General features: G+C 42.9%; 1 protein-coding gene across 2 annotated transcripts in view; it reads left to right on the top strand.

The window, feature by feature from the left end:
- The window catches only part of MYO1E (myosin IE), a 229,500-nt gene that overhangs the window by 146,561 nt on the left and 71,039 nt on the right, over positions 1–11,900 (top strand). For both annotated transcript variants that reach the window (XM_003784390.3, XM_023509954.1), the window contains exons 10-14: positions 2,456–2,652; positions 5,920–6,000; positions 6,294–6,380; positions 9,579–9,665; positions 11,285–11,452. In XM_003784390.3, the coding sequence (XP_003784438.1) occupies positions 2,456–2,652; positions 5,920–6,000; positions 6,294–6,380; positions 9,579–9,665; positions 11,285–11,452 (620 nt within the window). The remainder of the gene's footprint in view (positions 1–2,455; positions 2,653–5,919; positions 6,001–6,293; positions 6,381–9,578; positions 9,666–11,284; positions 11,453–11,900) is intronic.

The raw sequence follows: 11,900 nt of genomic DNA, 5'->3' as shown, positions 1-11,900 counted from the left end.
TTATTTCTTTGCTGAGGTCATAAAGATAATGGTATAAACATTTTCACCAAATATTTTAACCATGCCCCTGTTTTAGGGGTTTAGGAGAAGCCTGTGTTTATGAAACAGATGACATGGGGCTAAGTATTCATTTTATAAAACCATTCACGGTGTAGTTCCCCAGGAACAGGGAAAGGGGCCTGGTGACTCTACTAACAGCCACTGATGACGGTGTCCACTGCATCAAGTGAGATAACCCTGCCCCAGAGGCTGATGGTAGTGATTGACATGGTAGCCTCCCCTTGGGGAAGCCTTCTCATATGTACAGTGGATATATTGGTAAATGTCTCTTGATTCTCACTCTGATGTCTCTTGATTCCCTCCACGTGTCTGGTCTGATTTATGAACATCATATGTCCTTATTCCGTGCAAAGAAAGTTTTAGCTCAGTGGAAGACACATCCAGATTCCTAGACATGTGTTAAACAAAATGGTCTTTTTCAGATCAGTGCATTGATTTTGTTCATGTATGCTCTGTCAAAAGAAGCTCTTCTACCGGTCAAAGTATTTTTTGTGAAACACTCATAGATGATAAATGCCTTGTTCCAGCATTATCCTTTTTCAAAATGCATGCACTGACTTAATCTCCTTGGAAGGTATATGCTGAGAAATGTCAGCCCATTATATTCTAACACCATCTGTGAAATTCTAACAGATTATCCTTTATTGGGAGGCTTGTGATTTTTGATCATTATCACAAGGTCTTTAACAAAATCCTTTTATCAGATAATTTCGGGAAAGCATTATGCAGAAAAAGAAGACTCATAGCCAAGTTCAAAATTTCATTTACCTCTATGAAAACGTTTCATTCATATTAGAAAAGTCTGAACATTCTTTCATGTCTAAGATTGATGTCATTTATTCACATTAGAGGGTTTTGTCCAGAAATCAGAAAATCCCATTTATATAGCTACCCTTCCTTTGGAAGTTTTATGGCCTGAAACAAGTTTCTGAGCCATAGGAGTCTTGGTGTTTCTGTCCGAAGACCATAATCAACCATAGTACGTGACAACAGGACAGGGTGGGTGGGCTGTGATATGAATGGTACCAGTCTCCCTAATTTCACTCTATGTGCCATCCTCAGGAATCTTCTTGTGATGCCCCTCTTTAGAGGCCTATCCAACCCCTCCCCTTTGGCCTCTAGCCCAGATATCACATGCCATTCAAGAAGCCCCACCCCACCCCATCAAATCCATCCTACCCTTTAAACCTTGCCTTACCTTTTCCCTGGAGCCAGTGCCAGGCTACACACAGCAGACCATGTCCCAGCCACGTGTCCTATGTTCCTGCCTCCTCACCTTTGCAATTTCCATCCCCCTCTCTGCATCTGTACAAATCCTGTTCATCCTTGCAGGCCCGTTCCAACCCTCACCTCCCCCAGCAACTAGGAATGGCTTCCTGGTCTAAATTTCTTCAGAACGTTATTGTCTGTGTTCTATATTTAGCTTTTTTTTTTTTTTTTGGCCAGGGCTGGGTTTGAACCCACCACCTCTGGCATATGGGGCCGACACCCTACTCCTTGAGCCACAGGCACCGCCCTGTATTCAGCTTTTAGGCAAACTTTCTTTTGCATCATCTCTATTGCTTTCAAGACTTCTTCTTTTTTTTTTTTTTGACACAGAGTCTCACTATGTCACCCTTGGTAGAGTGCTGTGGCATCACAGCTCACAGCAACCTCCAGCAACCTCCAACTCTTGGGCTTAAGCAATTCTCTTGCCTCAGCCTACCAAGTAGCTGGGACTACAAGCACCAGCTGCAACCCCTGGCTTTTTTGTTGTTGTTGTTGTAGTTGTCATTGTTGTTTAGGAGGCCCAGGTCGGGTTTGAACCCGACTGCCCCAGTATACATGGCTGGTGCCCTAACCACTGAGCTATGGGTACCAAGCCAAGACTGAGCCAAGACTTCTTAAATATTTTGTACCCTTTAGTAATCTTACATAGGGTAAGCACTCAATAAATATATGATTGGTTGTTATTACATGTATTCGTTTGATCATATCTGGTGTGTTAAGGAAGTGATGCCATGAAAACATTATACCAAAAAGGAAGAAAACAATATTTGGAGCCAAAGGAATGTTTCTGGACTGAGTTGCTTCCGGGTCTGTCTTGCTGGACACTTGGAGTGATGTCCATTTTAGGCATTTAACTGTGATCTCAGTGGGAGGGATTGGCTCGCCATCCTTCTTGGATGGCCCATTTGTGTTAGAAGTCTCAGTCATCATAGGAATTGACTCATGTAATAGAACAATTGGGAAAAACAAAGTAGATGGGTGTGTGTGGAATTGCTGGTGTGCGGCCTCTGCTACCAATAGAACGTAATGTGGAGGCAGAGGATGGTGCACACGTGAGCCTCCGCATGTCTGCGAGATGAGTGGGTGCCATTCTGAAAGCTAACCATGTTTTCTTCCACTCCTCTAGTTTTGGCTTTTCCAGCATATCTGCTGGGGATAAACCAGGACCGGCTGAAGGAGAAGCTAACGAGCCGGCAGATGGACAGCAAGTGGGGAGGCAAGTCAGAGTCCATCCACGTGACCCTCAATGTGGAGCAGGCCTGTTACACCAGGGACGCGCTCGCCAAGGCCCTGCACGCCCGGGTCTTTGATTTCTTGGTAGATGTAAGTAACACAAGTAGACCTTGGTGACGCTTCCTATCTTAGCCATAAAGGGTAAAACGACTGTGAAGGGTTTCGTTTTCATATGCTGGCTCATTCCTTTTAACCTTTTTTTTTTTTTTTTTTTGGCCGGGGCTGGGTTTGAACCCGCCACCTCCAGCATATGGGGCCAGCGCCCTACTCCTTTGAGCCACAGGCACCGCCCCCCACTTTATCTATTAATTACCACATTCCTCTGTTTGTGCCTTCCCACTCTGGAATTATCGAATCCTGCTTTTACTTTGGATGTGTCCACCCAGACACACGCAAACCTACCATAATAACAATTTCTTCAGGGCAAAATGTTTAGGAAGGCCAGGACTAGAGACTAGAAAAAAGAGGATACCCATGCTCATGGGCCTTTCTTGAACCTAAGGGATCAGGGATAGTGCATTTACCATACCTTGCTTAGTGGCTTGAAATACTAAGCATTTATTTTGTCACCGTTTCGGTGGGTCAGGTGTTTGGGGTCTGCTCTCATTGGTGGTTCAAGCTCAAGGACAAGATCATTGTCAAGATGCTGATTGAAACTGCAGTCATCTCGAGGTTCAAGTAGGGTCGGAGGATCTGCTGGAGAAATGGCTCACTCCCCTGGCTGTTAGCAGGTGGTCTCAGTTCCTTGCTACAGGGTCCTCTGTGAGGGCTGCTTGAATAGCCTCATAACATGGTGGTTGTTTTTCCCTAGAGGGAGTGATCTAGAAGACAGAATGAGTGAGAAACCCCAAGTTTTATATGTCCTAATTTTGGGCTTAAGTATTGTCACTCTGCCAGACTCTGTTCTTTAGAAGCAAGTCTCTCAGTACAGTCTACCCTTAAAGTGTCAGAAATAAGCCTTCACCTTTTGAAGGCTTTGAATATCAAAGACTTTTTGGATAAACTTTAACACTCCCATAGATATTTTTGGTTAAGGCATAATTATATATGTGTGTGTGTATATATATTGATGTATGCATATATACATATTTATGTATGTATATTGCATATATATTCAGAAAATTAGTCTTTCAGCCGGATAGAGCTGCCAGTAACAATCTGTGTTAATCCCTGTAGCCTCTAAATGGTAGAATAATAATAGCACCCACGTATATAGCACTACATGACAGATACTGTTCTAAGTATTTTAGGGGAAGAAACTCACTTAATTCTTACAAAAACCCTGTGGCCTAGGTGTTATTATCTCTACAGATAAACTAAGTGAGGCACAGGGAAGTTAAGTAATTTGCCCAAGGTTACACTGCTGCTATTAGATTGGTCTCAATTGGGCTTAAGCAATTCTCTTGCCTCTAGGAACACCTCTAGGAATACCTAGATTCCAGCTATCCTGACTTTTATATATTCAAGCTAGAAGGAACTGTAAGGGGACTTTAGTCAGAGGACAACCACAAGGCCATTAGACCCAAAATGTCTGTATTTGAATCCAGACACTAATACCTTTGAGGTTTCAAGTATGGTTAGGGCAGGGTCAGCAGGGCAGGTTCAGGTAATTCTGGATACTTCTCGCAGCTATTTTGAAATGTAAGATTGCTTGGCAAGGTCAGGGTCACATCAAACAGCAGTCATGCATGTAGTTTGTCCAGACCCCTCATTTTTTGGAGAAGGGAGTTTTGGGCCTAAGGATTGGTAGACTTGCCCAAGGCTATTCAGCAAGAGGGTGGTGCAGTGCTGGGACTAGAACCCCCATCTCTTGTCTCTTTGTGTAGGTTACCTTCTGGCACTGGACTTCCCACCTTCCTTCCTTCCTGTCATCTCATTTTTTTTTTATAGTGAAAGTGGAGGAATGCTCATGTAAGTGATACTAATTTGAGATGGCATTTACTGAGCACTAACTATGTGCCTGACACTGGGCTGAGTGTTGTGTGCCATTAGCCATTAGCTCACGAAAGGCGATATGCCATTTTCTTTGCCTGGAAAACACATCTGGTGCCTTAGAATGTATTCATTCCCAACTGCATGGAACTTTTCTCTTGTAACCCTCCCTCCCCTGCCTCTCTGTCACCACCCTCTCTACCTACAACTCCCCTACTATCATAAAGTCTGTCCCTGTGACTTGCATGGCCTCTTCTCACTGTGATCAAGAACACAGATTTGGGCATCTCCATACTGCTTACATGTAATCCCAGGCCCTGCTGCTTGCCTAGTGAAATTTTAGGCAAGGTTCAGTATATCCAGGAAAATGAGGGTAATAATGATAGTCTTGCCATTATGAGAACTGCAGTGAGAATTAAGTGAAACAACACATTGAGAACACTTAGCATAGCCTGGCAGAAATGAATAAATAGATTATGATTGTAATTATCTGCAGACAGGTCATCCCCTCTCAGCAGACGCCTGCCTCCGCCTTAGCATCCCTGGCATTTTGTGTTAGGCCCCATTAAATGACTGCTGAATGGGGGACGATGACAACGGTATTTATAGATCTTGCATTGTTGATTCTTCATGTCTTACTTTGATCATCCAAGATGACATTTTCTTCTAATTCTCAAGATGTCATGGAAAGATAACTCTGCCAGAAATTAATGGTTTTCACTGTGTTTCCCCGAAAATAAGACACGATCTTATATTTATTTTTACTTAAGAAGACGCACTAGGGCTTATTTTCAGGGGATGTCTTACTTTTATTAAGTATAATACAACAATCTACATTTATTCAAATATAGTTAAGTCATCTTCTTCTGGAAACTGACAGGGGGAGCCGACCTTGTTGGTGGGGCTGGCGCTAGTGATGTGTGAACTCCTTTCCCCTAGCCATTTGCACGTGCGCAATAGGATGCCTGCGACTGTGGTTACTACCTGCGCACCTGCGCACGTGCCAACGGCTCAGAGAAAGGAGCTGTGGCAGATAAAAGGTATTCCAGTCTTCTTTACCGCTCTGTGCCGAAATGCAGATACGCTGCATAACCACATCTATCACTAGGTCTTATTATCAGGGTAGGGCTTATATTTAACAAATGCATAGAAATCTTGCTAGGGCTTATTTTTAGGGTAGGTCTTATTTTCAGGGAAACACGGTATCATTAAGCAAATAAGTTTTTTCCTCCCTACCTTCATAGATTTTTTGGACCCTGACAGTTTTCTGACATACTTGATGTTGCAAATCACTGGTCTTCACACTGTCCTCTGTTTACCACGGGGAGTCATGTCTGCTGTTACTCCTCGCCCCCCCCCACCCCCCATGTGCCTGTTTTTAATGAGTGGAAAGGAGTTAATTGGCATGCTGTTTTCCTTCCCTAGTCCATCAATAAAGCCATGGAGAAGGACCATGAAGAATATAACATTGGTGTCCTGGACATCTATGGCTTTGAAATATTCCAGGTGAGGTCAGTTTGAATGATTGAGGGTTGAGGAGGAGGATATTTCATCTGGCCTGCGAGAATTGATTCTGTGCAATGAAAAAATACCACGCGGGCTCTTTTCTGCCTTTTTGAGTTCTCCATGTACCTTTACCAAATTAGTTTCTCCTAAATATAAACCTGCTCCTATTGGTGCATCCAACATTTCTGTTCAAGCTTTTCACAGCAAGAGAGTTCCCTTAATCCCACAAGAAATGACTTTTAAATGATTTTGTGAAACGATTACCTAGGAGTAACTTTTTTTTTTTTTTTCAGAAAAATGGCTTCGAACAGTTCTGTATCAATTTTGTTAATGAAAAACTCCAGCAGATTTTTATTGAACTGACGTTAAAGGCAGAACAGGTAAGCAATCCCTCTTCCTTCATCCGATTCTATTTATAATTTATTTTGTTATAAAGGGTATAGATTTCTCTTTCGGTAAATAGATTCGGGTTTCAGTCTTATATTAGGAAATAAACCTAATAAAGTCGGGCAGAAAAGCCATATGCCATTGTGGCATTTTACTCTATGAAATATAAATACCATCTGCTACATTTTCTTTCTCCTTTAAGCAAGTGGTGCTGGGAAGTTGGACTTGGGACTGCTGCTTTTACTATACTGACTCATTGACTAAGCGGAAAATGGGAACCTCGTTCCAACCCCAGTTGTCTATGGCATAGACTGTGTTCCAAGGGAAAGACTTGATTTTCTCAGATTTGCTTTACTCTCAGTCTTCCCTAAAAATCTGTGTGTTTTTAACAAAGTTGGTATTTGAATTCTGACTTCAGGTAACACGTCTTGCTATAGTTTCTAAAGTTCAGTGCAGTTCCCATCAGATTCCTGATGACATCCTGTTTAAGATTTTTAGGGCCACCGTAAACAAAGTATCACAGGGTGGGTGGCTTAAAAGAGCAGAGATTTCTTTCCTCACAGTTTTGGAGCCCAGAGTCTGAAATCAAGGGGTCCTAAGGGCCATGCTCTCTCCATGGGCTCAGTGGAGAGTCTTTCCTAAGTCTTTCTTTGCACTTGTGGTGGCTCCCAGCTTTGCATGACTTGGTTTATGGAGTATACCTCTGATCTCGGCCTCTGTCTTCACATGACCTTTTTCTATGTCTCTCTCTCCAGATCTCACTCTCCTTTCTTTTCTAAAGATACCATCCTAGGCTGAGCGCAGTGACTCATGCTTATAATCCTAGCACTCTAGGAGGCCAAGGTGGAAGGATTGGTTGAGCTCAGGAGTTTGACATCAGCCTGAGCAAGAGTGAGACCCCATCTCTACCAAAAGTAGAACAGTTAGTCAGGCATTGTGGCAGGTGCCTGTATTCCCAGCTACTCGGGAGGCTGAGGCAGGAGGATCACTTGAGCCCAAGAGTTTTAGGTTGCTGTGAGCTAGGCTGACACCAGGCACTGTAGTCCTGTAGTCCAAGCAACAGAGTAAGTTCTGTCTAAAAGAAAGAAGTCTTTGGATTTAAAGGTCACTCTAAATCCAGGAAGATCTTATTGTGAGATCCTTAACTAATTACATTTACAAAGACCCTATTTTCAAACCTTATTCTGAGGTTATGGGTGGACATGGAATTTGGGGAGATACTATTCAACCCACTACACATACCAAAGGCTGTTTTGGGGTCATTTGGTCGTGAAAGTGTTCATTCCTCTGTTTAGGAAAAGCCAATAACCAATGGGTTCCACATAGACCTCTGCCCTGGGTGGCTCACCTTCCGTCCCCTGGGATTAGCAAGAGCACAGCAACCAAGAGAGAGCTTGGCAGTGACTGAGCTGGAGAAAGTCGGCTGTAGGGGAACTCTGCAGGGTGTGGCTAAGACTTTGCATTTTATATCATGTATGATGGGGAGTCATTGAAGAATTATGAGCAGGGAGTAACGTGATCTGATTTGCATTTTGCAAAGATCCTTCTGGCTCTGTACACCTGTCAAGTGGGGTAAGGCAGAGGAAAGCAATCCAGAGTGAGCACTTAACATCCCACTATGAGGCTGGGTGCAATGACTCATGCCTGTAATTGTAGCCATCTGGGAAGACAACACAGGTGGACTGCTTGAACTCAGGAGTTCAAAACTAGCCTGAACAAGAGAGACCTATCTCTACTAAAAATAGAAAAATTAGCTCAGCATGGTTATACATGCCTAGATTCCCGGTTACTTGGGAGGCTGAGAGAAGAGGATTGCTCAAGCCCAAGAATTTGAGGTTGCTATGAGCTGTGACACTGCGGGACTCTACTCAGGGCAGCACAGTGAGACTCCGTCTCAAAAAAATAAGTAAATAGGCTCGGCACCTGTAGCACAGTAGTTAGGGTGTCCGCCACATGCACTGAGGCTGATAGTTTCAAGCCCTGCCTGGGCCAGCTAAATAACAATGACAACTACAACCAAAAAAAATAAAAAAAAAACAGCTGTGTGTTGTGGCAGACACCTATAGTCCCAGCTACTCAGGAGGCTGAGGTGAGAGAATTGCTTAAGCCCAAGAATTGGAGGTTGCTGTGAGCTGTGATGCAACGGCATGCTACCAAGGGTGACACAGTGAGACTCTGTCTCTAAAAGCACAACAACAACAACAACAAAGTAAATAAAAAACAGTAAAATAAAATTCTACTACTGCAGGAAGTTGGGCTAGAAATAGTAGACTTGGACAGTGATAAAAGCCAAAGAGATGGTAACCCGGTGAGCGGCAGTCACATTCAGAATACATTTTTAGACTGAGTCAGTAGGACTTGCTGAAAATAATGAGCAACAGCCAAGAAGGAAAGTACAATGAACAGCAATTCTTAGCTTGGTGGCTTGAAAAATAGGGCCAGCGTTGAGACTCAAGAGTGAGATTAGAAGAGGAGTTGGTGCAGGTGATGGGAGACGTGGAATCTGAAGTCCTCTGAACATGTTTGAGGGGCCTAGTCCACCTCCAAGTGGAGGTTCTAGTATGTGGAATGCATGTGAGTCTGGAACCCAGGGGTGAGGTCTAGGCTAGAGCTATCAATCTGGGAGTCGTTACCTATAGGTGTATGTAAAGCCATGGGATTGACTGAAATCACCTAAAGAACAGCTGAGAAACTAAGAAGGCTGGAAGATGGAGCCCTGAGAGGCCCCATCATGTATAAAGGTCTGGAAAGAGGAGAGCAAAGGAAGCCAGCCACGCAAGACGAGCGAGGAAGGAGGAGAACCAGGGCAGGGCGGTGTCCAGTTAAACGAGCAGCTGATCGAAACCAGGGACCTTCTCCTTAAGTACCTAGATGCTAATCTGTACTCCTGTCCTATGTTAAATCCCAAGAGATATTTTTACAACTGGACTTACAGGTTAAGTCACTTTAAATCGTTTTTGTCAGTCAAAAATAATTGTGTGGTAGAGCTTTCACGTGGTTCAAACTAAACACAAGCAACAAAATGTTCCTTTCCTGTAACCTCTTAGAAGAAAAATAATGAGAGTTCAAGTGGTGAACTTTTCGAGTCTTTCTGTTCCGTGATGATTTCTGTGCCTTCGGTGTCCGTCTGTGCAGAGCTCCAGTTAGTCTTGGCTGGGGGATCACATGAGTTCCCCGTTTCTGTCTTGCAGGAAGAATATGTTCAAGAGGGAATAAGATGGACCCCTATTGAGTACTTTAATAACAAAATCGTGTGTGACCTCATAGAGAACAAAGTTGTAAGTATTGGGCTGGTGTGTCTTCACTGCTTCTTCCCTGTGTTAATTGTTTTAGAGCAGGTAATGATTTGCAGAGAATTTTAGCAATGACATTAGTTTTGTAGATTTGTGGATAAGTGAGAATAGAACTGTAGGGTTTTGTTGGTAGGGTAGGGTGTTTGTGAGTAAAATGAATTTGTTAAATTGTTACTGAATGCTAAGAGAAGAAAACTATCACTTCCATTGGTGACGTGCCATATAAAAGAGCCATAAAGTTAGCCCTCTCTTCTAGTCCAGTCATACAACCTCTAGGACATTAGCTCTAAGAAATGATTTGAGGGCAGCGCCTGTGGCTCAAAGGAGTAGGGCGCCGGCCCCATATGCTGGAGGTGGTGGGTTCAAACCCAGCCCTGGCCAAAAAGTGCAAAAAAAAAAAAAGAAAGAAATGATTCGGGGCTCAGCGCCTGTAGCTCAGCAGCTAGGGTGCTAGCCGGGCCTGCCAAACAACAATGACAACTACTACAGCAACAATAAAAAAATAGCCGGGTGTTGTGGTGGGCACTTGTAGTCCCAGCTACTTGAGAGGCTGAGGCAAGAGACTCGCCTAAGCCCAAGAGTTTGAGGTTGCTGTGAGCTGTGATGTCATGGCACTCTACCAAGGGTGACATAGTAAGACTCTGTCTCAAAAAAAGAGAAAAAAGAAAGGAAGAAATGATTCAAAAGAAAATAAAAGCAATATAGCCAGAGATCTCTACAGGACTGTTTTTTTGATGTTTTTGTTTATAAAAGCTGAAAACTAGAAATAGTAAAAGCATCCATAGACGTTCCAGTCATTAAATAAACTATAGCATATCAGAGTATGGACATATAGCCATTAAAGTAACAAGTATGAAGAATATGTAAAACATGAGGAATGTTATAAAATAATGATATTTGAAAAGAAAGTAATGCCTGATAGAATGCCTAATAACTATATAAACAGTGCCCATATGGATAACAGTCCAGGAGAGAACATTAAGAAATGGATTACAGCCAGGTGTGGTGGCTCACACCTGTAATCCTAGCACTCTAGGCTGAGGTGAGTGGATTGCTTGAGCTCAGGAGTTCAGGACCAGCCTAAGCTAGAGCAAGACCCCGTCTCTAAAAATAGCCGGGCATTGTGAAGGGCGCCTGTAGTCCCAGCTACTCAAGAGGTTGAGGCAAGAGGATCACTTGAGCCCAAGAAACTGAGGTTGCTAGGAGCTATGATGCCACAGCACTCTACTCAGGGCCACAAAGTAAGACTGTGTCTCAAAAAAAAGAAAGGATTAGGGTCAAAGGAGACTGTTTTATTCTCTTTTTGGATTGTTAAATTCCACTTTGTAGGAACAGGAATGGGCAGATAATGATCTGTGCATGACTTTGAAGAAAACTTCAGGGAGTTAAACAGCTTTTTGGAAAATGGACTTTCCTCCATCTTTAGATCTAAGTGGTGACTCCCATTTGGGACTATTAATTACATTCTTGCCTGAAAGGAAAGATTGACTTTCAAGATGATATCTTAAGTCTAGGGAGCTGTTTGCTTACTGAAGAAAGGACCCAACAAGCCTTGTGCATGTTGGAATGGTCAGTGATCAAAATTGCTTTCTTGGTCCCCTCAGAACCCTCCCGGGATCATGAGCATCCTGGATGATGTGTGTGCCACAATGCACGCGGTGGGCGAGGGGGCGGACCAGACGCTGCTGCAGAAACTCCAGATGCAGATCGGAAGCCACGAGCACTTCAACAGCTGGAACCAAGGCTTCATTATTCACCACTATGCCGGGAAGGTACGGCCAGTGGGCAAGCTCACCTGGACGGGGGAGATGTTCGTGTCTACCTGTTGGAAGCTGTTGGGTTTGATTTATTTTCTCATGATGATATTTGAGAGTATGGACATATAGCCATTAAAGTAACAAGTATGAAGAATATGTAAAACATGAGGAATGTTATAAAATAATGATATTTGAAATAATGATAATAATGATAAATAATAATGATATTTAAAATAATGATAAAAATGATAAATAATAATGATATTTAAAATATCATTTTTTCAAATGATATCTGTGTCCATATACCTCACTGTATTTTATCTGTTCAAGAAACAGGACCCATACACAATTATAAGAGGGCTTTTACCTAACAGATGCAATCAGTGCTACCTGGTTCTTTGTACCCTCAATGAATCCTCAAAAATTTAAAAAAAAAAAAAAAAAAAAAAAAAAGCAGGTCCCA

The sequence above is a fragment of the Otolemur garnettii genome, unplaced genomic scaffold (assembly GCF_000181295.1).
Source record: "Otolemur garnettii isolate 467f Iridium unplaced genomic scaffold, OtoGar3 scaffold00011, whole genome shotgun sequence".
NCBI classification, from domain to species: Eukaryota; Metazoa; Chordata; class Mammalia; order Primates; family Galagidae; genus Otolemur; species Otolemur garnettii.
The sequence above is the reverse complement of the archived record's forward strand: the minus strand, read 5'-3'. Positions and strand labels throughout refer to the sequence as shown.